The 24,247-nt window shown below is 38.9% G+C and overlaps 1 protein-coding gene across 1 annotated transcript in view; it reads right to left on the minus strand.

The window, feature by feature from the left end:
• Positions 1-367: 367 nt before the first annotated feature.
• GABRB3 (gamma-aminobutyric acid type A receptor subunit beta3) overlaps positions 368-24,247 on the minus strand; it is a 113,850-nt gene continuing 89,970 nt past the window's right edge. Inside the window, exons 7-9 of the mRNA XM_062628601.1 lie at positions 16,163-16,315; positions 11,910-12,154; positions 368-942 (exon numbers count right to left, since the gene is read on the minus strand). Of these exons, the coding sequence (XP_062484585.1) occupies positions 592-942; positions 11,910-12,154; positions 16,163-16,315 (749 nt within the window). The 3' untranslated portion in view covers positions 368-591. The remainder of the gene's footprint in view (positions 943-11,909; positions 12,155-16,162; positions 16,316-24,247) is intronic.

Below are 24,247 nucleotides of genomic sequence, written 5' to 3' on the forward strand. Positions count from 1 at the left end.
AGAAGAGAAAGCAAGAGATCATTGAAAACAACGTCCATTCAGGGGTGGGGAAAAAAGTATGACATATATAAACCCAAGAAATTTTAGCAAAGAAAAATAAATTTGGCTCAATGAAATCATAGTTGATGGATCTGCGGTATAAATGACTTACTTTAAACTTACCAGTGTAACTCTACTGCTTTACGATTAGTGTGTATGGCAGCATTTACAAACAATGTTACTCAGTACTGACTTTATACATGTTTACAGCTGTTTGAAAATTTCTATGACAATCAAAGTCTTGTAGGGATAATATACAACACTTACTTTCTCAAGGCTTGCTGTTTTGACAACACCTGCCTTTTGATTTAAAAAGTTCCTCTGTCCATAACCTCAGAAACAACGTGTACATGTGTGTGTGCATACATATACATTTGCTTTGCAGTATGTGCTTTTAAGTACACACAATTCTTTGCTACATGTATTCACACATACATGAGTATGGTCTATAAGTTCATATATATATATTTATGTATAAATATATATATAAACTGTGCAAGCAAGTAGTATTTCTCTTGTTACAATTGAAGTCCTTTAAAAAAGTTCAGTCACTCAGTTAACATAGTATAGCCAGTAAATTAGGTTGAAAAGAGAAAATGTGAACGGAAAAACCATTCTTGACCATCTGTCGATGGCATTCACATCTGTTAGATCAGGGATTTTTATTTTCAATTGTGAAGACCTCCTTCGTAAATGGCCCCTCCTGCTGTGGGGGCCTGGTCTTTCTGACGAACGTCTCCCAAGGCTTTCGCGATGTGAGCTTTGTTTTCTGTACTGTATTCCTGAGTTGTCAAAGGATATCGTTGAATTTCGGGCTTCCGTAACACTGGTGGTGACCTCGTTGCTTGCCACCTCGTTGTGAATTTCGAGCGATGTTAACAGAATGTTTCCATGGGTGTCCACCTAGGGGGCAAAACCAGAAATATAAATTGCTTCAAAAGACTTGACATTTATCAGCAGAATGTGGGTGTATTTAAATCTCCAAACCCATACATATTTTAAGAAAGTGTGTATTCATTTTAAGCATGTGATAATCTTAGGAAAAAAAAAAAGGGTAATACTCATATGCCTTAAATACTTTTACAAACAGGCATATCATCATACTACCAATCTCCAGTACAACCTGCATTTGGCAAAAATAATCATTTCCCTCTCCCTCTAAACCAGATGCGTTTTAAAGGGTGGTGTAGTTCAGTGAAATCTCCACATTGCTGGCAATGGGGGAAAAGGGATGGATTCTGCCTCTGCTATAGCAGAAAATTAAATTAAACCGGACTAGCTTTTTTCTATCTGTGATTTAAAACCAGCTGGAAAAAGTGCCTGTGAAGCTTGCTAAAATCACAAGAACAGTTCTGATCTGCTGAACTCTTTGCATTTTGCAATCATAGAGTTTATTTGCAAGTTTTCTCTTCAACTTTTCCTTGCATGGTCATTTGCACAGTTTTCCAATCATGGCAACGCTTAACTGTAGGGTTTTACCTCTTGGGTAAGTGATCTTAAAGTCCAATGAACTTAGACGTAGAAGAAATCTGCTGAACTGAGAAAATAGGTGGCACTCTTCCCTTCCACTTCCATATCCAACAGGCAGTGAGCACAGCGTTGAGCACAGGTGAGCAATGTGATACCATTTTTAGTAATTAAGAGGAAGGTTGTGATCATTCATAGCCTCCAGACCCCCTGAGCAGCAATAACGGAAGAGTTGCACAGAGTTGGGTTTGGCTCTTTCATTCCAGAAAAACCTTCAGTTCCCATCAATGGCACTAAAAGGAAGTCTCAAATTATGCTGTCTTAGTCAGTATTTGGTAGCTACAGTGGTGAGGCGTCACCACCCCTTGTGCCCCGTGCCCTGAATGCTGGAGGAAGGGGGGAGAACACAGCTGATGCTGGGATCAGCTCCAACTTTCTTGCTAGTTTTTAGAAAAGGAAAATGACAGATGAAGGTAAAATACTCTGTGCTGGGTATTTTCAGCCAGTTAATGCATGTGTGACTGTTCAAGTGAACTCACTTCCCTATGTCAGACACAGATAGTGAATCATGCCATACAGCATAATTTCCAGTTTTACATATATAATTTATCATCCAGAATTCACCCTGTAATTAATATGTATTTCTAATCTGCCACATGATCTAGCTGTGTTAACTGCAGCAGTCAAATATATCATCCTAGCAGCATCTGTTTAAAAGTGGTTCATAAAACACACTGTTGTCATAGCCTTTTGAAGCTTGTACAGTCATCTGATAACACATCTTTTGCAAGCTTTGTGTGGTGCATTAAAAATATGTGTGGCTGTGGCTGTCCATATGCATTTAGCTTTTTTCAATCCTGTTAAAATTTTGTAAAATGTATATTTCTTTCATTAAGTATTGAAGCTACAGCTTATCTTTTCTCAGAGAAAAAAAATATGATAGTTTATCAGTAATGCTTTGCCAAGCTTCTTGCAAATGGAAAAGGAATATAAAATGCTATGACTGACATACAGGCAAGTAGGGAAAAAATGTCCTAAGGTGTCCAACAAATCCTGCAGTTGTAGGCAACAACAGCACATTATGCTGATTAGCGCCTATAAATAAAAATAAACAATGTGAACCAAAATAATGGGGTGGAGAAGCCTCAGAAGTGATTAAGAAGAATTTATTTTCCTCATGGCAGAAACCCATTGGGTACAAAAGTACAAGCCTGAGGTTTGTAGAAATGAGTTCATGCTGTTGAGCAGTATCTGTGACCGGGGAATACACACAGCTGTAAAATACAGCCATGAATAGCATCACTACTGATGGTGGTCTCTGAAAGGAATAGATTCAGATTTCTCTGTTTTGTTGGTTGGTTGTTGGTTTTGCTGTTTCGTTTGGGTTTATTTCCACAAAGATTACAAATTATGATCAGGATTTGTGACAGCATTGTGTAAAATATCTCCATAATCTGCATTTTTCATATGAACCTTAAAACTAAATCTGTCATCCAGACCCCACAGCATCACATGTCATGTCCTTTCCCATCTCCTCCCACACTTTGAGTAATATCTTTCAGCTTACTAACAATGCCCCAGCAGAGGCTGTTTTGCTGGGCTCCATCCTGACAGCACTGCCTTCTCTTTGCAGGTTTCTACTCCCTTTCCTTCCACCACCACAGGTGTCAGCTGCCCTTTCCCTCAGGGCTTCCAAATTCTGCCTGCCACCTACATATATACAGACATTAGCCCATCCATGGGTACTTTGTCCTTCTACACTGAGCCTGGATTTTTGTTAAATGAGGTGTTGGCTGAAAGCTTGTATTCTGGAGGGTACACTTATATATTCTGGCTTCTCCTGCCCAAGGAATTAATTTTATTCCATTTATTTCATTACACTTCATAGCCGCCTTCATTTTTGTCTGTCAACCTTACATGCCATCCTAACATGGCTTCTGCCTTTGATCTCCCAGTGATGTGGCCACTTGTCACTGCTTGTGACTGCACTTATAAATCAAACTAGAAAAGTTGTAAAAAATGTTGCAACATTTGTGTAAATGCTTTGTCTGAAAATGCCATTATATCCTATGAAGTTGCATGACAGCATGTATTCCCTAAATATCTCAAGTGAAACATATTTGGAGACATACTTCTGAAATGAATCTCCTTGTTAATAGAGCAACAGACTTGCATGTCAAATACAAGGAACGAGCAGATGGAGAGAAGAAGGGGTCTGCAAAAACTGAATTCAGGCTTCTGGTCCACATATACTCTTGAGATCCATTCTTAAAAATTATATTGATACCTTCAGTGGTTTTAGATAAACTACCTAAACATTCAACCACATTAGAGCAATATATGATAATGCTTTGTGACAATCTTAAGGTGATATTGTGAAGTATGAATACTTAATGTATGCAAAATGTTAAAAAGTATGCACAAAAGCATGACTTCTGAATGGTCTAAGCAACAATTTAAATGACTTTGACAAATGTACACAAGCTCTCTCAGTGAATGAAGAAGCAAACCAATAATGGTAGGGTATCCTGTGCAAGTCAACTCATGTTTGCCTGAATATACAGGTAAGGCAAAATCCTCCATGAGTGAACATGAATGTTGCTCAGTGGCTCCTGGGAAAATATTACAGATACAGATTGAGATAAGTAGCTAAACAGATTAGCCATGGATACACATGATGAACAAGGCCAATGTTTTTGTTGAAACTTTTGTTTTGCTCCTTATGAGCCTTAGAATAAAATTTTATCACCTAGCTCAAAAATGTCCTTGTCTGTGCACTGGAAATTACCCCAAAAATGTTAATGGTAGGCTTTGCTCTCAAACATTGCTTATAAATTGGAGAGATGACTTTGTAGATTTGGATGATTTCCTCTCAAACCTTACCACCCTTATTTAACTTAAACATTTCTCCTTTTTGCCTTCTCTGCAAACCCTGTGCCTCCATGCTTCTTGTATTCTCCTTTCTGCCCACTCTGGTTCCACCTGAAGCCATTCATTTCCATTTTCTCACTGTGGTCTCCACTGCTGGTACTCCCATCTTCTCTTCAACACAAGCCAGGGCTGATTGCTTCCAAGGAGTGTTACCCCGTGAGGTCATCAAAGCAGAGAGAAACAGCTGAGTACCAACTCATAATTCCCTGCTGAAGCATTATGGATCCAAATGTGCAAAACTGATGCTTACATTTCAGAATCCATTTTAATCAACCCCATCCTTCCCACCTCTGAACAACAGCTCCTGCACTAGGGTGAAGTGACTGAATCTCACATACTCTGGAGGCTGAGAAGCATGAAATGCTGTGAGATGTTTCAGGCACAGAAGAACAGATTAACTTTTGAAAGTTCACCATTTCTGAACTACACTTATTACAGTACAAATAAAAAAATCTGAAGACACTAGAAGCCTAATATCATCACACAAATATTACCATAACTTACATAACTGAAGTCAGAAACAGGAGAAATAACATAAAGTTCACAAAGAACCTCTGATACTTGCTCTTGGAGAAACACCATGTCACCAGCTTAGATTGTATGTTGTGGGTATGAAAGTCTAAACTTTTACACTTGAAAAGTCCTGAATCTACTTCTCAATTCTAAACAAGATACTGACTCATTTAGATGTTAAGTATTATACTTTTAGAGAAATGAAAGACAAGATCTGCTATAGAATACCTTTCCTCAATTAAGATTTCTGGAAAACCTCAGCTTCAATGCCAGTGAGAGAACACTTTACTAGGGTCAGGAAACTACCATAAGGCTTGATTTACTATTAGGTAATGTCTGAATTATTTCAGGTTCATTTAGTTTTCTGATTAATATTCCATAAATTTTAAGGAGTACTTTACAATTAAATCTTTTTCCTCGTAAGTCTTTCACTACACTACACAAAAAAGAAAAATAAGTAGCATTTTGCTCAAACCCCATAGGTATGTTTAGGAGTTCATAAATCCCAAATTTTTAAATACCATGTCAACACTTTCCATCATATGAAGCAATATAAATGCAAATAGCGGGTTTAAATAACAGCATGAAAAGCTGTCTCTGTAGTTAGTCTTGCATTATTTTACATCAAAATTACTATTCAAGCACATTATCCCATGAAATGGATCTCCCCTTAAAATCATAATAAAATGGAAATTATTTTTAGTGCAAATTATAATCTAGACTCCATCTCCCTGATTCTCACCTTACCTGCCCTGGTGCAAGCGTCTACAGTTTTGTAAGGGGTAAACTACCTCATAGCAGTTTCTATCTTCTTTACTTACGTATATAATTGGCTTTCCAACTTGTAGAACAGTATGCGATTGAACCTTAAGTGTTATCTGTGCTTAAAACAAAACTATCTGACCACATTATACCTTGGATATTTTAGAAATAATTTAAAACTGAAAACACAAGAATCATTGCATTGAGTGTTCTTCCTGTGTCTAAAAGTTGATACTTCTCTCACTACTGTTTTAATATGTTTTTATTAATTAATAAGCAGAAAAAAAAAGATTGAAAGAGAGCATTGTGTTCTATCAGCCTAGGAGATAAGCCCAGGGTAGCCAGCAGAACTGGGAAGATGGAAAGATCTTGAAAAACAAGGCAAGTATGAAGAAGAAAAATAATTAGGAACTCCCATATTAATATCACTGTCCACCAAGTAAGAATTAACATTGAAGTATGTGAATAGAGAAAAAATAAATAAATAAATGCATGGTCCTCCCTTGCCCTGTGTTTCACATTGTCTGGATTCTTACAGTCTCTAGGCTGTACAATGGATTGCACATACAATCCTTCTTATTGTCTCTGGATTTACGCCATTCATACTAGGGCAAAGTGGCTGCAGAAAAAAAATAGTACATGCATGAGTCCACCAGCACATGCTCAGCATCCTCATCATAAGCGCTACAGGACAAGAGTTCTTCCCACAAGAACTGCGCTCATCACCCTTGATGGATATTTTTCGAAACTTGGCACCTACTCACCATGCTCATGTTTCAGAAATATCCCACTGTTCAAAACAGCACCAAAAAAAGTACCCAGGAAAGATGAAGATGCACAAGAGAATACTGCCAGTTTTGCTATTCTCATATTGCCCAATTTAAACTGAGTGGTAATTCTGCCACAGCAGCCAAGATGTTCATTCTCAGAATAAAATCCCACTTGTGAGAAGGGTTGCTACAATTAACAGTTCCTTAAAAGCACTAAGTAGATGTAAGTGGCCTGAGCCTCTATTCTCAGCAATGCCTGGTGGGAAGCTGCCGCCTTGGCCAACAGCGGGGGTTTGAGCCAGGAATCTCCAGCGCTAAAAAAAACATGTAGTGACTGCCTGAAGAGAAGGGCCTTTTTATAAAGGGTTATGCATTATTTTTGTTCAAAGGAAGCTGTTCCCACATGTCTGACAGCCACGGGGGGGTTGAAGCTTGAATGAGCTTGTGCGATAGTCACCCTCCTGATTTGATACCCTGGGGCTGAACTTTTGGTCCCACCAAACTGGAAACGTAAATTGCCACAGCTTGAACTAAGAAGCAATATTTTTAGCAGGGGACTGTGAGGAAATCATAACCTCTGTGGACTGGCCCAGAAGGAGCTATGTCCAAAACACATGCTCACCAGCTGATTATGCCAGTAGCCTCTATCACAAGAGTGAACAACAAGATTGCCTTAGAGCTCTCTCATGCTGATTTAGTTGTAAATTAGGCTGTATCTGAGCCTTATTTAAAATAAACAATTCATGTAGCAAAACTGAAACTGCACAGAGAGCTACAAATGAAGCCTGAATCTGCCAATGGGAACAGGAGAAACAGAATTGTTCTGTAATGATGGTGATCATTTTCCAGGGAAAACATTTTTACAGGCCACCTATTCTTTTGTGACAGCTTTACCACAAACAGAGGATTTTAGGCACTGATACCATATGCAGAAGAAATATTTTATGAAAAATCAAGACTCAGTTCTTCCTTTATCCTACGGTTTGTCCTGATATATGAAGCAGAGTATCAGAGTATGAGAGAGTTTTTAATACAAAACTGGTACATGTATGAAAATTGGTTATACACCAAAAAAATAAATGGATCATCCTATGTTTGCCTCCAGAAACTATGGTTTACTGGGATAGGCTGGAAAAGTTCAGTGAGGAATACTATTTACAGTGCATTATCTGAAACTAAATGTGATGCAAAAGCAGTCAAAAGAAAGAGAGAGCTAAATGTGACATTTTCTTTGTAGTCAGCTGCTGATCCACAAATGAGTCATTTGTAAAGCCTTGCTCAGGTTTCATCTTATCACCAGTTCTGAATCTTCTGAAACCATTTCAAGAGGTTCATTTTAGTCAGATGTGCCTCAGTCATCATGCCACCTTCAGCAGTGCTACATGGGAGAATACAGGAGAGAGTTTTTCTCTCCCCACTGCTTTTCTTTGTCACCTCTGCAATGTGAGGACACTGCATGTGCCGTTTCCATGCTGTGAGGACTCTTTCCCTTATGCCTGGAGCTAATGGGCTCATTGGCTTTATCATTTGGGCAGAGCTGGACAGAAAGCCATAACTGGAGCAGTGAAGCCAATGAGCAGCAGCAGCAGCAGCAGCAGCAGCAGCTGGTGGTGGAGCATTCCTCAACACAGCAAGCCTCAGTGGCAGTGGATCAGTAATAACTCAGAGTGAAGTGCCTAAAAGCTTGGCACTGGAGAGGCATGTTCATAGCAGCAGCAGCAACATGGAGATGGTTGTACCAGTTTTGGCTTTTCAAACCCATAACCTCTGATGCGGGACAATGCAAATGCATGTGATAGGAAGCAGAGTTACTGAGCATCAACTGTCTGTTTGCAGTTATCAAATAAAACACAAACATATCCACATCTGTGGATTCTGTGGCCTAGAACATCTTTGTTACTAAGATTCTCCTGCTCTACAACCAAATAAGACTAAGAAAGTGTAAAAAGCTTTTGCTACTACAGAAACAGTATTTATAACCAAGCCTGCTAGCTTGTATTCCAGACTTCAGTCCTCTCTGACATGCAAAAAGTGAACTACAATACCAGTTTCCATGAACTAAAATCCTCCTGTGTGAAAATAATGTGGCATTTTCCCTCATCCTTCTCTTGCTGCCTTTGCTTGAGAGACAGACACTGCCTCAGCAGTACTCCCAGTCTCTTATACTGCAAGAGCAATGCTTGAACTCAGGGCCTGCGCATAAGGCAGTATGCTGTGCTGCCTCCCAACACAAACAAGGGATTTCCACAGCACTGCTGCCCCTCTTGACTCAGGTTGGACTTGATACAGCACAGTTCACAGTTCTATCACAACACCCACAAGTTACAGCAGCTGATGTGGACAACAAATGGTCTAATGTTTATTTATTTATTTGGTTTAGTCTGGTTTTTTTTGCTAGTGCCCTGAGCTAGCACCCTCAATCAGTGACAGGCAGACCATGCACATATTTCATATACAAAAAAATCAGTTACTCAAACAAAACAGCAACACAAATCAACCCAAAATGGTAGTCTTCAAGACAGACTAAAAATAATGCCTTCTTCCAGTTTTATATTTGAACCCTTTTCAATCTTCTTTCTAGCACAGCACATTTTGATAGTCATCAAATAGTGCTGATGATAGCTGCAGAGGAGGCTGCCTGATTTTAGGCATTCTCCCTTTCTTTCAAAATGCTGGTCAGCCGCAGATCATGTGAGATTTGAAATATTTCCCAGGATTAGAAGTCTTCCTGTTCTGAATGGATATACACTCCATGAAAGCCCAAAGCCTCACCGAAATCACAAAAACTATAATTTTCTTGAACTTGTGCAAAGCTGTCTTCATGGCTCTAAGCATTCCTTGCTATGCAGTGTGCCCTCCCTCCAGTTTATGAGCCTCTCCCAGGACATTCAGCCCCTGAGTCCAAACTCTAAAACAAGAAGCAAAACTGCCAACCAGCCATTATTTCCATCAGACTCAATGATCTTCAAGGGCACCAAAGGAGAGGTTGGAAGTTAATGCCTCTTTGCTGCCTTGAAGAGGTCAGAGCAAACCTTGCAGAGCTTTCAAATATTGTCTTCCAGGGCAAGTATGTTAAAAACTGTGGCATGACCACCTCTCCTGCTGTATTTAAGGGTATCTGTACAGAATAGTGGACATAGAATCACAGAATCATAGAATGGTTTGGGTTGGAAAGGACCTTAAGATCATCTAGCTCCAACACCCCTGCCATCTGCAGGGACGCCTCACCCTAGACCATGTCACACAAGGCTTTGTCCAACCTGGCCTTGAACGCTGCCAGGGATGGAGTATTTATCATTTTCTTTGGGCAACCTCTTCCAGTGCCTTACCATGGGAACCATTTTCCTGCATCAGGGCTGTGGTGTCTGGAAGCCCTGATAAACTCTGTCCTATGTAGATCTGCTAGATGGATTTTCCCTGAGCTGCTCATCCTGAAAGCAATGGGACCTCTTACGTGCTCTGATAAATTCCTTCTGCTTTGCATTAGACAGGCTTTCTAAAATGAGAAGTTCAGATTTAACATCCTACATCCACTGAATCTACATTTTCTATGGTTTTTTTTCAAAGGAAGATTTCTGATCAGCTGTACCTGATGTTCCTGCCTTTTCCTGTTGTATGCTGGCACTGCTTCTCTGAAAGCACTGAATCCAGTAACTGCAATGAAGCTGTATTGACTTCACCAGCTGAGGCCTGGAGACAAAATGTTTTCTACACAGAATGGTATCATACCTCTTTATTTATCCTATGTCACCTAAACAGCACATATTCATAGTCAGTATGAATACATACATTGCCACAAAGCATACAGAGTTCCCTTTCACAGCTGGGACTCCAAGGCAAACAAGTAACAAACTCTTCTTCCAGCTCTGGTGTGCTGAATCTCTTTCCTAATTTGTTTCATGTATGGTTGATATTAAAACAGCAGAAAAATCAGAACAGTCCATGGTATTTGCTTAGGATAGTCCAGAAAGAAAAGATTGTTAAGGGCTGCAATTCAGAAGTGAACAAAAAAAGGTTGATATAAATCTGGGATATAAAAATGGCATGATCTATGTATGAAACTCTATTTTTTTATGTTAAGATACTTATACTTCTTTTAACAATATAGACCAATTGGTCTTAAGATGGAAAAACAGTCAGGCACAGGGTGCTGTTGGGCCCGTTAACAAGACTTGCACTGAATTATGTAAATCATTTAAATGGACAAGATTGACCAGATGGTTTCCATTGGGAGAACTGAACATCAGTGCATACATCTGCATTACACTCTTGTAGCTAAAATCTTCTCAATTTCTTTCAAATCTCTTAATTCTCTTGATACTCTTTTTTTTTTCCCCATCTGCTTTTTTTATTATTATGACTATTTATTTTTCAAGGAAAGGGAATTCATTCTTCTTGCTAGCTTAGTCCTAAGCAGTGTTACCAACTGTGATGAGAATTTGGTTTCATAATACAGTGGACAAAAATGAGTTTATCGATTAAAAAATTCCAGATATGAATGTCAATAATTTGGTGCAGCTCTGCACTACATTTACTATAGCAGACAGAATCATTAGGATCAAAACATACAGCTTGAAATTACTTTTATGATACTGGTATTTTATAAACAATTAGTAGTTCTTTCACTGTGAACTCTTCTAATTTATAGGTCATATTAAAAACAATCTTACTCAATGCAACTGAATGAAGAAACCTCCCTGGAAGCATTTTAGCCAAAAAAAAAAGAAACCCCCATGTTCTATTCAAACTGACATGGTTTGCTAATATCATATAATGTTAAATACCTTGAATGTCTCTTCCAAAGGGAAAAAAAAGGGCATTCATTGGATGAAGTAATACTCTAGGCAAGGGAATAGGCTTGAATGTAATCAGCACAGACCATGCTAATATTTGCTTCAAAAGTAAACCCAAAAGTTTCTCTAGGAATCATAATTTTCTGCTGGTCTTAAACAGCAGCACATGACAATGCCACACACTGCGTTTCAGCTATGCTGGCCAATTAATTAGCATGGCAGAACTAATCCTTTATCTGTTCTCTCCCGTTCTAAATGCATCTGCTGTAATTGAAGTGAGAAAAAGTATGCTCAGATCCTGGGTTGCCTTATGTATATACTTAAACAAAATCACAGCTAAATTATATTGGATTTAGAAAAATAAATGCCTTTGTGGATCTGAGCCTTTATATTCAAGCTAGCTGCACTCCCATTGTTTTCTTCTTCTTACAATTACTTGTCAGACTCCTTCGATTTCTGTATGCCTAAAAATATATTCTTCTGAGTAGGTTCTTGAATATAAAAATGCCCAAGTTTGTCCACAAAAAGATGATGTGGTTGGTGATGTTTTTACACAAGGTTTTTTTGTTTCAAACAGATACTTTTGTAATAAAAGAATAGAGAGCATATATATATATAGATTAAAGAATCTTACCCGGTTGCCTTCAAACTTTGAGCGATCGTTGTTTGCCTTTGCTGTTTTTTCTGCAAGTTTTTTCTGCCTTTGTGGGCCTTTTCCAAAGAAAATGTAGTTGACAAAGGCATATTCAAGTAAGGCCAAGAAGACAAATACAAAGCAGCCCATGAGATACATGTCGATGGCTTTAACATACGGAATTTTAGGCAAAGTCTCTCGCAGATGAGTGTTGATTGTTGTCATAGTCAGCACAGTTGTAATTCCTACACAAAGAAAAAGAGCACATATCTTACAACTCCAGGCACACCACATTTCAATTTTATTTTCCCTTTTGGCAAATCTGCCTTGTCAGTGTGAAGAAGCTTAAAAATTTCTCAAAGATATCTTACTGGTGACATCACTGCAAATCAAAGCAAAATGAAAGCTTGATGCATTATTATTTTGTTACAGTATTTTCTTCACATGATTGGGGGAACAGCTACCAAAGGGTCTGGCACCACTGCCATGAGTTAATGTAGGTTCATGGAAGCCAATGTAGCTGTACTGATGATCCATTCCTCAGAGATCAGGCCAAACTGATATGCAACAGAATGAGTGTTCATATAGATGGTGAAAGACTCTTCCCATGCAGTTTTAAATTTCAGCAGTTAAAACAGCTGGTTGAAGTTAGTCCTGTAGCAAATGTTGAGAGACAGGCACCCTTCTTGAGCAGTTCATCCCACCTATTTTAGACACCTATTTCAAGGAAAGGTCAATATAGAAGAGAGACTTGGAGATGACTAGTTTAGAGCAGTACTCTAATTTTTACATAGAAAGAAGTGAGATGAGCAGTGAGAGGCAGACAGGTATGTGGATTTGTGCAATGAAAAAGCTAAGGGGGGAGAGCAGCATTTTTATGGTGATTGACTGAACACTAGTAAAGTACCTAGAAAAATCTATAAGGTATGTCAAACCCTCATTTATTTACCTAAGGATGGACATAGCAACTGAAAATATATTACGGAGCACTGTTTTGAAAAGCTGGTAAGAAAAGCAAATTTACTATCAGTCTGCTTGAATTCACAATAAACTACATGGTCTGTATCTCTGCTGGAAATTTTATGGGAACTACAAATCACAAGTGGCTGAAAACAATGATTCATAGAATAAGTCTACATTGCAAGGCAAGACATTCTAATAAGTCCCCTCCATTGCTGTTTTCTCTGATTTCATAATTATACCATCAGTTTGTAAGTAGTCACTAAATTGCAGGCAGTACAAAAATAAAGGACAAAAGAAAATTGCTGCCATATTATAAAGCACAGCTTCTTTTATCTGAAGAAACAGAAACAAAGACAATATAACTCAAAATCAAGCTGTCAGTGTAAACAGTGTCACTCCAGGGAACTGCAGTAGTAGCCTATAAGGTTCTGTAACAGATATCTTGTATATTTAGTAGGTCAGTGTCATGCGGTTTTTCAGTGCTTTTCCTCTAAAGTGTGAAACAAGTGTGTGTTGATGTCAGATGTTTGGAGATCCAGAAGATTAAGCACACTGAATAGAAAGGTGGCTATCACTAACCACAAAGAAAGACATCTCATGGGAAACCCTGGCATCCTGCACGCAGATGCCCTTCCGACAATCAATAATTTATTTTAAAGCACAGTTGGAGAAGTAGCTGACACTCACCTGTTATATAGAAACAGGATAATCTTGTGATTACAGCTGTTCCCAAGAGCGAGAACTCTCAAGGTTATTTTTCCCCTCACTCAAAAGACTGAATTTTGGAAATTTCTAGGACTAACTAGCAAAACCTCAGTACTGAGCAGAACTGATGGGTTTGAATATTTCTCCTGAGAACAGCCCTGTATCAGCCCCTGTCTGCAGTTGTCCATAGTACAGAATCTCTGCAATGAGCTGGTGTTTGCTCCATGCATGGATTCCTCCATTGAGGCAACTACTGGGTTCAGTGCAAGCTGGAGCACAGGTGGCATATGCAGCAAAGGAAAAGGGATAGGCACAAAATGTAGAAGTGAATCAACTAGAATTAGGATGTTGTAGAGAACACAGGCTTCCTGTATGGGTTAAGTAAGTTTGTCTCCGCATCCCTAAGAATTGCACAAAGAATCCTTCCTCTAACAAATACTCAGACCAGCAGGCCTTACCCTCCTCTGTACTGCACTTTTCAGTCAGATACATAACTCTAAAGGTGCTATATTGCCTTTAAACTTTGCTACCATTTCAGATCAGCTCCTGGCTCATAAGAGGGGCTACACAAAGGAACATAGGATTAGACCCATGATACTGAACTTTATTATACAAGCATCACAGACGTTATCACCAAGGCACTAATTGTTTTCTCAGAAGAATCTATGAGATGTATTTTTGTCCTGTCAAAAGGACTATCAATTTGTAATAGAACATCTGGGCTCCTGGGCTTGCCTTCAATGTTCTCTCTGACTTTTATTCTAATATTTGTGTTATCACAGTACAGCACTTGATAAACTTGTGTTACAGAGAAATAGACCACATGAGACAGTCCTGTTAAATAACAAAAAACATGTGAATCCATCATAGAAGGGAAAAGAATATCACTAGATTTGGTGACTTTGTCTAACCACCTATTCTCTTTAGTCCTGGCTGGTATGTAAAATCTAGATGCTGACTGATATGTTTGAAGTTCTCCCTTCACTCAATCATATCTCCAGGGTGGACCTTTGAAATGCAGTAGCTAATTTCTGAATACGTCACAGCTGTTTGGACTCTATGTTCCACCTCCTGTTCAGCTACTACTTATTTGCAACCTGCTGAGCATGCACTAGCTGCTCAGTGGCAATGCCAGATTGTGTCATACCCGTATGCACCAGCTAATCTACAGTATCTGTACAATTACTGTACAGAAACTGCAGTTAATCTACTGTATCTCCAGTTACCCAAGTTCAGGTGCTAGTAAGGCAATATTGCACAAATGTATAGCTGTGGCTGACCAGCCTTCTTTAGTATGTGGAACCTTGGGAGGTACAGGGTACAGAGGTAGGGAATCATATGGACATGGGTTGCAGTCCCGGTTTGCTGTAGTACATATCATAAAAATAAGAGAACTAGGGAATATGTTCGTGCTTTAAGAAGGGAAGAGATTACAGCAGGAAGTTATACAGAATAGTCTTAGAGACAGGTTTAGGGTAGGAAGGTATCTGCTATTGGGAAGCACAGAGTTGAAGTCAGGATTCAGGATGAGACGATAGGCAGCCGTAGCCATAAGGATTTATGGCTCCATTTCATCTTCCTTGTCCATAACTATCTGTGGCTATGATTCTGTAATAGATGAAGTATTTCCTGTGAAATATTTTCATAGAATCATAGAATGTTTTGGGTTGGAAGGAATCTTAAAGATCACCTACTTCGAACCCACCTGCCATGGGCAAGTACACTTTCCATTAGACCAGGTTGCTCAAAGCCCCATCCAACACCCCAAAAACTTTTTCCTCAGGGCTGCTCTCAATCCATTCCCTACCCAGAGTGTATTTGTGCTTGGGATTGCCCCACCCAGCTGCAGGACCTTGCAGCTGGCCTTACTGAATTTCATGAGGTTCTCACAGGCCCACCTCTTGAGCCTGTCAAGGTCCTCCTGGATGGCATTCCTTCCCTCCAGGGTATCTACTGCACTGCACCATTCTGAAGCCACCTTCTGTTATCTAAAGGATATTTTGATCTCAATAGGTCTTGGACAGGGATCACCAACATGTGCCAAATCTAATATTTTCTGCTGTGAGTTAAACAACACTTTAAACTGCACTTAAAATGCACTTAGAACACTGTGCATTTTGAGGGTTAAGCAGGATGTAATGGCCTGTAGCTGATGTGCCCCTGTGCTCTGAACTAGTACATGGTTCTTGAGACCTGTTCCTGCCACTGTCAGTTAAAGTCCCAGAACCTCAGGAGGAGGCCTGGAGCTATACTTATCTTCCCACAGTAAACTGGATTAAAAGCCCACACTCAAGAACTTGGAGTATGATTCTGAAGCTGGTCTCCTTTCTGAAGCTACTGACAACATTAACTTTGATAAGAACAAGGGCTAAGATCTGTATGAGCGGCTCATGTTGAGATTTAGTGGTAGCTACATTCTTACATGAAGGGGAAACCTTATCACCTTTGAGGCAATACTGAGTGATATGATTTTGATGGAAATTTAGGATTATCAAAATGCTGACATCACATTGAAGTCTTTTAATGACCTCCAAAGGCTACATTCAGTCTGAAATTTTAATGCTCTATTCATTCTTAGCACATACCAAGGGCAACTCTTGCTGCTGATGCATCATAATTGATCCAGAATGACACCCATGATAAAATGGTAATCAGTATGGAGGGCATGTAGGTTTGAAGAATAAAGTATCCAATATTTCTCTTCAACCTGAAGCTCAGTGAGAGTCTTGGGTAGGCACCTGAGGAAAGGGAGGGGAAAACAATGTTATTTATACTGAAGAGAAGACACTTGCAGATATTTGTCTTCAGTTTCTGTTGAAACTAAAGCACACACGTTTTATGGGGTAATATGACATCTGCACAACAGTAGGGAAAATGCCTTCGCTAGATTACTGGTTGGTATTATAGGAAACTGTGCAGTGAATATGATAACATGCAAACAATTTGTATTTGAGAAGCAAAGAGAGAAAAATGGTAAATTATTCTAGATTATTAAACAGATGGGTGAGCACCAGTTAGTTTTTAAAACCAGATGCTTAGGTCTCCAAGTAAAATGATTATTCAAATATTCAGTTTTATGTATAGTATTTATACTGAGGTTAATAATGTGCACAGTTATTTATTTACAGGGAAGAGCTGTTCATGAGATGGTACTTCTTAATTACATTTGAACTATGAGAAACATTCTACCTGTGGTGTCAAAAACAAATTGCAATGAATCCCGGTAAAGAAATGCCTCTAACAGACAGACCAGATCCTCTAACTCAATTAGAACAGGACAGAATATTTCTTCCAAAAATATTTAAGCAAAAAAGGATTATTTTATATGTGTGTATACATGCATACAGTATACATACAGATTCATGAATCGTTACAACTGGAACACATAAATAATGAAAAAAATTAAGAACTTCAATTTTAGTGTTTTAAAAAAAACATTTAACTTCAAATTGGTGTGTTTCAAAATCAGTGTTAATCTTAACTGAATGTATTTTATATATTTAGAAATCTCAAACAGTTTAAAAAAAATTGTGCCTTTTTTCACCAAAGAGGATTAAGTCTGAGTACAGCTGTACAGGAAAAATGTAGTCATTCTCACAACATTAGCTCTATGATTTCAGTGTTTGCTTTACTAGTCTTACATATGATACTTTTAATAGCTCATCTAAAAGCTCTAGTTAAATCAACATCCTAAAAAACATTTCTGCACATATTGAGGACGCGCGTATATATATATTAGACTACATCTCACCCATTCTAATGCAAATACGTGCAAAATATGAGAGATTACATGTAAAAACATTAAAATCTTCCCTTAAATTATGTTTATATGTTTGCATATAAGCATTAGAAATTACATTTGCCCATATACACAAGAATGATGGATTTCCTGAGACAGAAAGTGAAAGAAGGAATAGAAAACTGCAGATTTCTCTTCATCACATTCTTGATAGTTCGGTATACTTTGAGTCATATGACAGAAAAAATTCTACACCATTTCCAGGAATCAGAAGCATCCAGGCAGTATCAAGCTGTATGCAACTATCCTTAATTGTTTTATCAAAAAATCTCAGAAGAACTACCATTAGAAGAAGAAATATCTGGTAGCTATATTTGTTTGCTGTGATTACTTCAATCAGTAGTAATTTTTTTTTCCAGGATGAAATGCCTTCTAGTTTCACTAAAAGATGAATCTTGGTGGAATCATACTGATTTATTTTATCATGAAAATCAGACCCGGGTTTTCTGCTGTCTGAAGCAGTAAGTATAATTTTTAGCAAAGAAACATTTAAGCTTTAGTTTGCTTAGCATCTTTGTTTTCCAATGAACAATGCTTCATTTCAAAAGACCAATTCTCTCTTTTAAACTATGCCTTGTTTTTTGTTAGGAAAGCTTAACTTTTCCATGGAGCTTCTTATGAAATGGCTTCTGAGCCCTTGTGTCTGCAGACTATGTAAATAAAACAGAAACACACCCTGCCATCATGAAACACATTAAAAACATAGCAGACCTGATCACCTTTCTACAGTAAGAGTAGTGCATAGTATAAATTAGGGAGTATAAATTTTTATAAAGCTCTATTGAGGAAAATTATTTCATATAATACAGCACCCACTCAAAGAATTCTCTACAGAGCAGTTCCTTTCCAAAAGTCCTGTCCAGGTCTGGGTGGCTGGAATATCACTGATAGAGGTGATGACTGGAAAATCTCCCATAAAATACTGATTCTTTGATAAATACCCTAAAGGATTCACTCAATAAGGTTCAGCGGAATTGAATCACTGAATCAAAGCCTCTTCTTGGGCCACTCCAGTGCTGAGGACCCTGGACACACTGGGGAACCTCAGAGAAAGAAGAGGGGACTTGGTGCTATTGAAAAAGCAGGGAAAATTGTGTGGATGGAGGAGATGATAATGTGTCAACAGTGGAGAGACATAGTGTGTCATGTATGTCAGTCATGTTCAGTACTGAAATCCTTAACTGAGAAATACTATGACAGAGCAAACTTTAGATATTTATCCTGGATGATTCACCTGTGAGCATCACCCATTATCTCTATCTAATGAGACAAGATAGTTATTGAAATTAGTGGAATCTGGACTTAAAGGTGGACTCCCCAGACAGTGTCTCAAAGCCAAGGATGTCAGCATAAAGTTGCTTCAAGCACCAGGTTCTTTGTCCTGAAGCAAGAAGACAGAACCCTAAGAACCATACATGGGGCCAGGACTGTCAGTGCTGTCTGACTGCTCTAGAGCTGGACCTGAACTGAAACAGAGAGATTCAATTGTGAATCTGAAGGTGCACTATTTCTTTTGATATCCCCTACAACATCTCAGACACGATCATGTAGCTGGTGGATATGATGTGGCTCCTGCACCTTTTTGATTAGCAGCTAGAAACTAAGAAGGCTGCCCTATGCCATCTCAAGTAGCAGCTGATTAAGCGGCTCACCTGAACTGCATATAAATGAGCGAGGTATCTAAGCTCTCATTACATTTCCAGGAAAGTCAGTTAATCTAGTCAATCTAGTAAATGAAACTTAGACAATTATCCATCTCCTCCTAAAATAGATTCCTATGGGTCAACTGAATTTGTCTCCCGACTCCACCAACTCTATTGACTAGATTCCCAACAACTAAGACACCTAGTTCATATGCAGACACTGAAATTATATTCATCTTAAACCAGAACAAGATGAATACCAGCCCTGCAAGTCTCAGCGTAGGTTTTGAGGGTCTGTGGCTCCTGGGCAATCTAACAAAAGCTTTTACTGGCATTACAGATACTTAGTTGACACATTGTTCAGTTTTATAATGGTAAACAGAATGTCATCCTGTTTCATGGTGATTTTCCAAGCTCAAATTTTGTTGGGAGGTCTGGATCTCTGGAATTTCAGAATAATTCAGTGTTCATATAGTTCAGGTTGAAACTGAAACATGAACTGGTAGCCTTGTGTTTTCATACTATGCAGCCAGATTTCTCCTTTAGGTAGCTCTCCATGAGACTACAGAAGTTTTTATTACTTTCAGCTGTATGGGTTTTATGTCTTCACAGATGATCTATTGGCCCTACCTCCAGCCTGCTATCTCTGCTGTAATATCTCACCTTCAGCAAACAGACCACGGGAATCTGTGGAAAACAAAGAATTAAAAGAAGGAACATTCCTTTTTTTGCCTTGTTTTCCCTTTGCATGGCTAAAACTCAGTGAAAAGGATGGGTCCTAACCTGCATGGAACAATCTGCATGTAAGCCCAGATCTTTTCTGATCGAAGAAGAAACCATCTTGTGTAATATATTTAATAAAAATGGATTTCTTGGTGAGCTCAACAATTACACTGTTACTTTCCTGATTATTCTTGGATAATGATTTGTCAATTAAGGCTCAGTACATTTAGAGATTAGTTACCAGGAAATTCTAGTTGTTAATTTTCCATCAATTTTTTTTTTTTTTTCATAAAGAACAGTGTTGCTGTTCAAGGACCAGATTTGTTACCCTTTCTCCCATCTCATGTAACATATTTATGTCCATGGGCTAATTTAAATAGTACAGGAACAATAGAATTTAGCCTGAAGTATTTAAATCGAAAAACAGCGTTGAGAATTCAGGCATGAAAAAGAAAATAATCAATAACTGAGCTGAAAATATTCCTCTTTCATATATTTGGGCACTTGGTAAAAAGTAATTACTTGTTTCTCTTTCATTTTCATCAAAAGCTGGCAAGCTGAAGTATATAGCTCCAAGGCTAAATTAGTCTCTTGTTATTTTGTTCAAGAACCAAGATAACAGAGTTGGTCAGTTACAGAATTCTTACTTTAATCTGTTCTTTTGGGAAGGTTCTTCCACTAATTGGAAATGTACTTTACAGATTGATCTTTCAGAATACAGCAAATAATTAATTTTCAAATCTTTTAGGACTATCCTTCTCTTACCAACAGGTTGCTAGTCTGGCTCTGACTGCTACGCATCTTGAAGCTTTTAGGTGGTGTTTTACACATCCCTATTCCTGTTCAGTTTCTTTGCATTTGTGGATAACCAACATTTAGGCGGTGGATTCAGCTCACAGGTCTAGGCTCTAAATTTCAGGGGTTTCCATGTAGATATTTACATATGGATGGCACATAAGCTCTTGGTGTCTAGAGATCAGGAGAGCTAGACTTAGAGGCAGCTGATTCTAAGGGCGTGATTTAATTACCTATACAGGCAATCAAATTAGAAGTGTCTAATGCTATTTGAGATGCATTAGGCTATTGAAGAGTAGAACTTAATACCAGTTAAGTAGTTAATACTGAAGCACTGTATTGTCACATAGGACACAAGAAACTACCATGGAACCTGATGAAATCCATCTGCAGGTCCTGAGGGAGCTGGTGGATGAATTTGCTAAGCCACTGTCCATCATATTTGAAAAATCATGGCAGTCAGGCAAAGTTCTGGATGACTGGAAAAAGGGAAACATAACCCCTGTGTTTAAGAAGGGAAGAATGGAAGACCTGGTGAACTATGGACCAGGCAGTCTCACCTCTGTGCCTGGCAAAATCTTGGAGCAGATTCTCCTGGAAACCATGCTAAAGCACATAAAACACAACAAAGTGCTTGGTGACAGCCAGCATGGCTTCGCCAAGCTCAGATCATGGCTGAGCAATTTGGTGTCATTCTATGATGGGGCTACAGAACTGATGAATAGGAGCAAAGCACTTGATATTATCTACCTGGACTCGTGCAAAGTATTTGACACTCTCCTGCATGACATCCTTGTCTGTAAACTGGAGAGACATCAGTTTGATGGACGGACCACTCATCAATTTGATGGATGGAAGATGATAAAAATCTTGAGACACATTCAAAGAAATCCTGGGCATGTCCCAGGGCAATAGCCTGCATGATGTGCGGAGGTTTGGCACCCAGTATTTTGGAAAGGACAAGGCATTCTTTGCATGGGAAAACTGAGGGAGGTGCACCAGGAATCTAGCTTCCTCAGTATTTCTAGGATTTTTGTCAACAAGAAAAAGCACTGAGGGCAATTACTATTCAGCTGAAGGCACTTGACATCTTGCTGTTTCTCCCAGCTGGAACAATCAGTTTTGATGTTGCAGACATCAATTTAATGGATTGGCTGGATGGCCACATGTAGAGTTGCAGTCAACAGCTCAGTGTCCAGCTGGAGACCAGTAATGAGTGGTGTCCCTCAGGGGTTGGTGTTGGGATCAATCCTATTCAACATCTTTGTCGGTGACATGGACAGTAGGATTGAGTGCACTCTCAGCAAGTTTGCCGATGACTCTAAATTACGTGGTTCATCTGATATGCTGGAGGGAAAGGATGCTATCCAGAGGTACCTTGACACGCTTGTGAGGTGGGCCAATGCCAGCCTCAGGAAGTTCAACTATGCCAAGTGCAAGCTCCTACACCTGGGTCAGGGCAATCCCAGACACCACTACAGGTTTGGCAGAGAAGAAATTCAGAGCAGCCCTGTGGAGAAGGACTTGGAGGTGTTGGTTGAAGCTGGCAAACAAACAGCTGGCAGTGTTTGCTTGAAGCCTAGAAAGCCAGCTGTATCCCTGGCTGCTGGGGAGGAACTCTTCATTAGGGACTGTAGCAATAGGACAAGGGGTAACAGGTTCAAACTTAAACAGGACAAGTTCAGATTGGGTTTAAGGAAGAAGTTTTTTACTGTGAGGGTGGTGAGACACTGGAACAGGTCTCCCAAAGAAGTGATAAAAGCTCCATCCCTGGCAGTGTTTAAGGCCAGGTTGGACAGAGCCTTGGGCAACATGGTCTAGTGTGAGGCATTTCTGCACATGGCAATGGGGTTGGAAGTAGATCTTAAGGTTCTTTCCAACACTAAACATTCTATGATTCTATGATTCTAAGGCTCTGGAACACCAGCCTAATTGCTAAGCAGGATGTTCTATAGCATATCAAGAGGCACCAGATACCTATGTTTAGACAACTGAATAGTTTCCTAAGAGCTATTCAATTGACAGAATACAGGTATTTGAGAGCTGAACTGTTCTTTAGGCTCCATTGACAGCACTGATTTGATATTATTTGACTGTGGGCTTAATTTAGTTATTGACACACAGGCATCCATTGCCATTTCAGATGTCTTACGGCAGCCTGTATGGACTTCAGCTGTGTTAAAAAGACAGTCAAAGCAGAATTTTCCTTCTTCATAGAAATTTCACTTCTACTGTCTCTTCTTTCCATCATGAATAAAGAGAACAGGCTAAAGCCCGTGTCTTGCACATACATTCTAGACATTTGAAGAATTTAATTACCACCAAGTATTCTCTTTTTTTAAACGTACATGACCATACCTGTTTCTCCAGTAATATCAGGTACTCCATTTTCTAGACTTCAACTCCTACTTACTGATTTTCCCTGGACCCTCTTCTATTGCTCCACAACTGTTTTGAAGAGCGGTACCCATGATCACAGATATTCAGCTCAGGCCTTAGCAGTGCAAGTAAGATTCCTTATAGGATGAATTTTGTTTTGCTTGTTCCCCAGAAGATGTTTGAACATTGGCTCATATTCAGCCTGAGATCAACAGCAGCCCTAGATTTCTACACACAGACGCCTGGTCTAACCTGGTATTCCCTGTCCTGAATATGGATAGGAATAATTAGTTGTATGTATTTTGCACTTGTCCATACTGATTTTTATATTTTCTTTACAGACCTATTTTGACTCAATTTGGCAAGATAATTTTTAACTCCAATGCTATGTTTCAACATGCATGCATTTCCTCCAGTATTCTTGCAGCCCTGCACAGCTTTCTGCCATTATCTATGGGGTTTTTCCCATGCTTACTGTTGCTTCTCTGTAGTAACTATGGGAACAGATTTTCCCATTTGCATAAGTTACACAAGATTATACAGCACTGATCCTCATAGAGGATAGGAGAAATAACTACTCCGAAGGCTGTTTATGGCATGACTCTGAAGTCTTCTTTCAGTTTTATACAGTCAAAGCACACTAGTACTGAAATCTCTGAAATGTTCACGGAGATGTTGTGCTCAAAGAACTAATATCTTCCCTTAAGAATTCAATAACCTCATAGCCAAATAAAAAAGAAAGCATGCCTGACTTATTTTCTACAGAAATGAAGAAAATGGCCCTAATTACTAGGACCATAATAAAGCAGGGTCTTGAGATGAAATCTGAAGAGATTGTGTTGACTTTATCAACCAGATTCACTAGCATGCTTCAGATTTGAAATCAAATATGTGATTTTTGGAAAAAAAATAAAAGGAATGATGTTTCCCCTGCATGGAAATACTTGTCACAAAACTTCATAATTAATCAAGCATTTTCACAATGTCCTGAACCAAAACAATAGTAAATTCAGTATTGTGTCTTCATCAGTGACAAAAATTACACGCTTCAGAAAATGGTACAAGAAACATGGAGTAATCTGTTTCCTGTGACTGTGTCATCCTACTCCTGAATGTCAAACTGTCTTAAACCCTGAAGCATGAAACTCTTATACTGTTTCCACAAGGTTGTTTGTTGTTTTCGTTTTTTTTTTTTTGAAAGAACTGTTGTGATTCTGAAACTTTGGTCATAATAATGTCTAATCCTAGTTTTCATTCTCTCTTATATTCATCTTACAGCTCTTTGGATTTCCTTTTTTTCCTGAATTAGCAAATCTTTCTCCTCTCTAAAT

Source organism: Pezoporus occidentalis, unplaced genomic scaffold, assembly GCF_034315485.1.
Source record: "Pezoporus occidentalis ecotype Australia unplaced genomic scaffold, CSIRO_AGI_Poc_V1 ctg32, whole genome shotgun sequence".
In the NCBI taxonomy this organism is placed as follows: domain Eukaryota; kingdom Metazoa; phylum Chordata; class Aves; order Psittaciformes; family Psittacidae; genus Pezoporus; species Pezoporus occidentalis.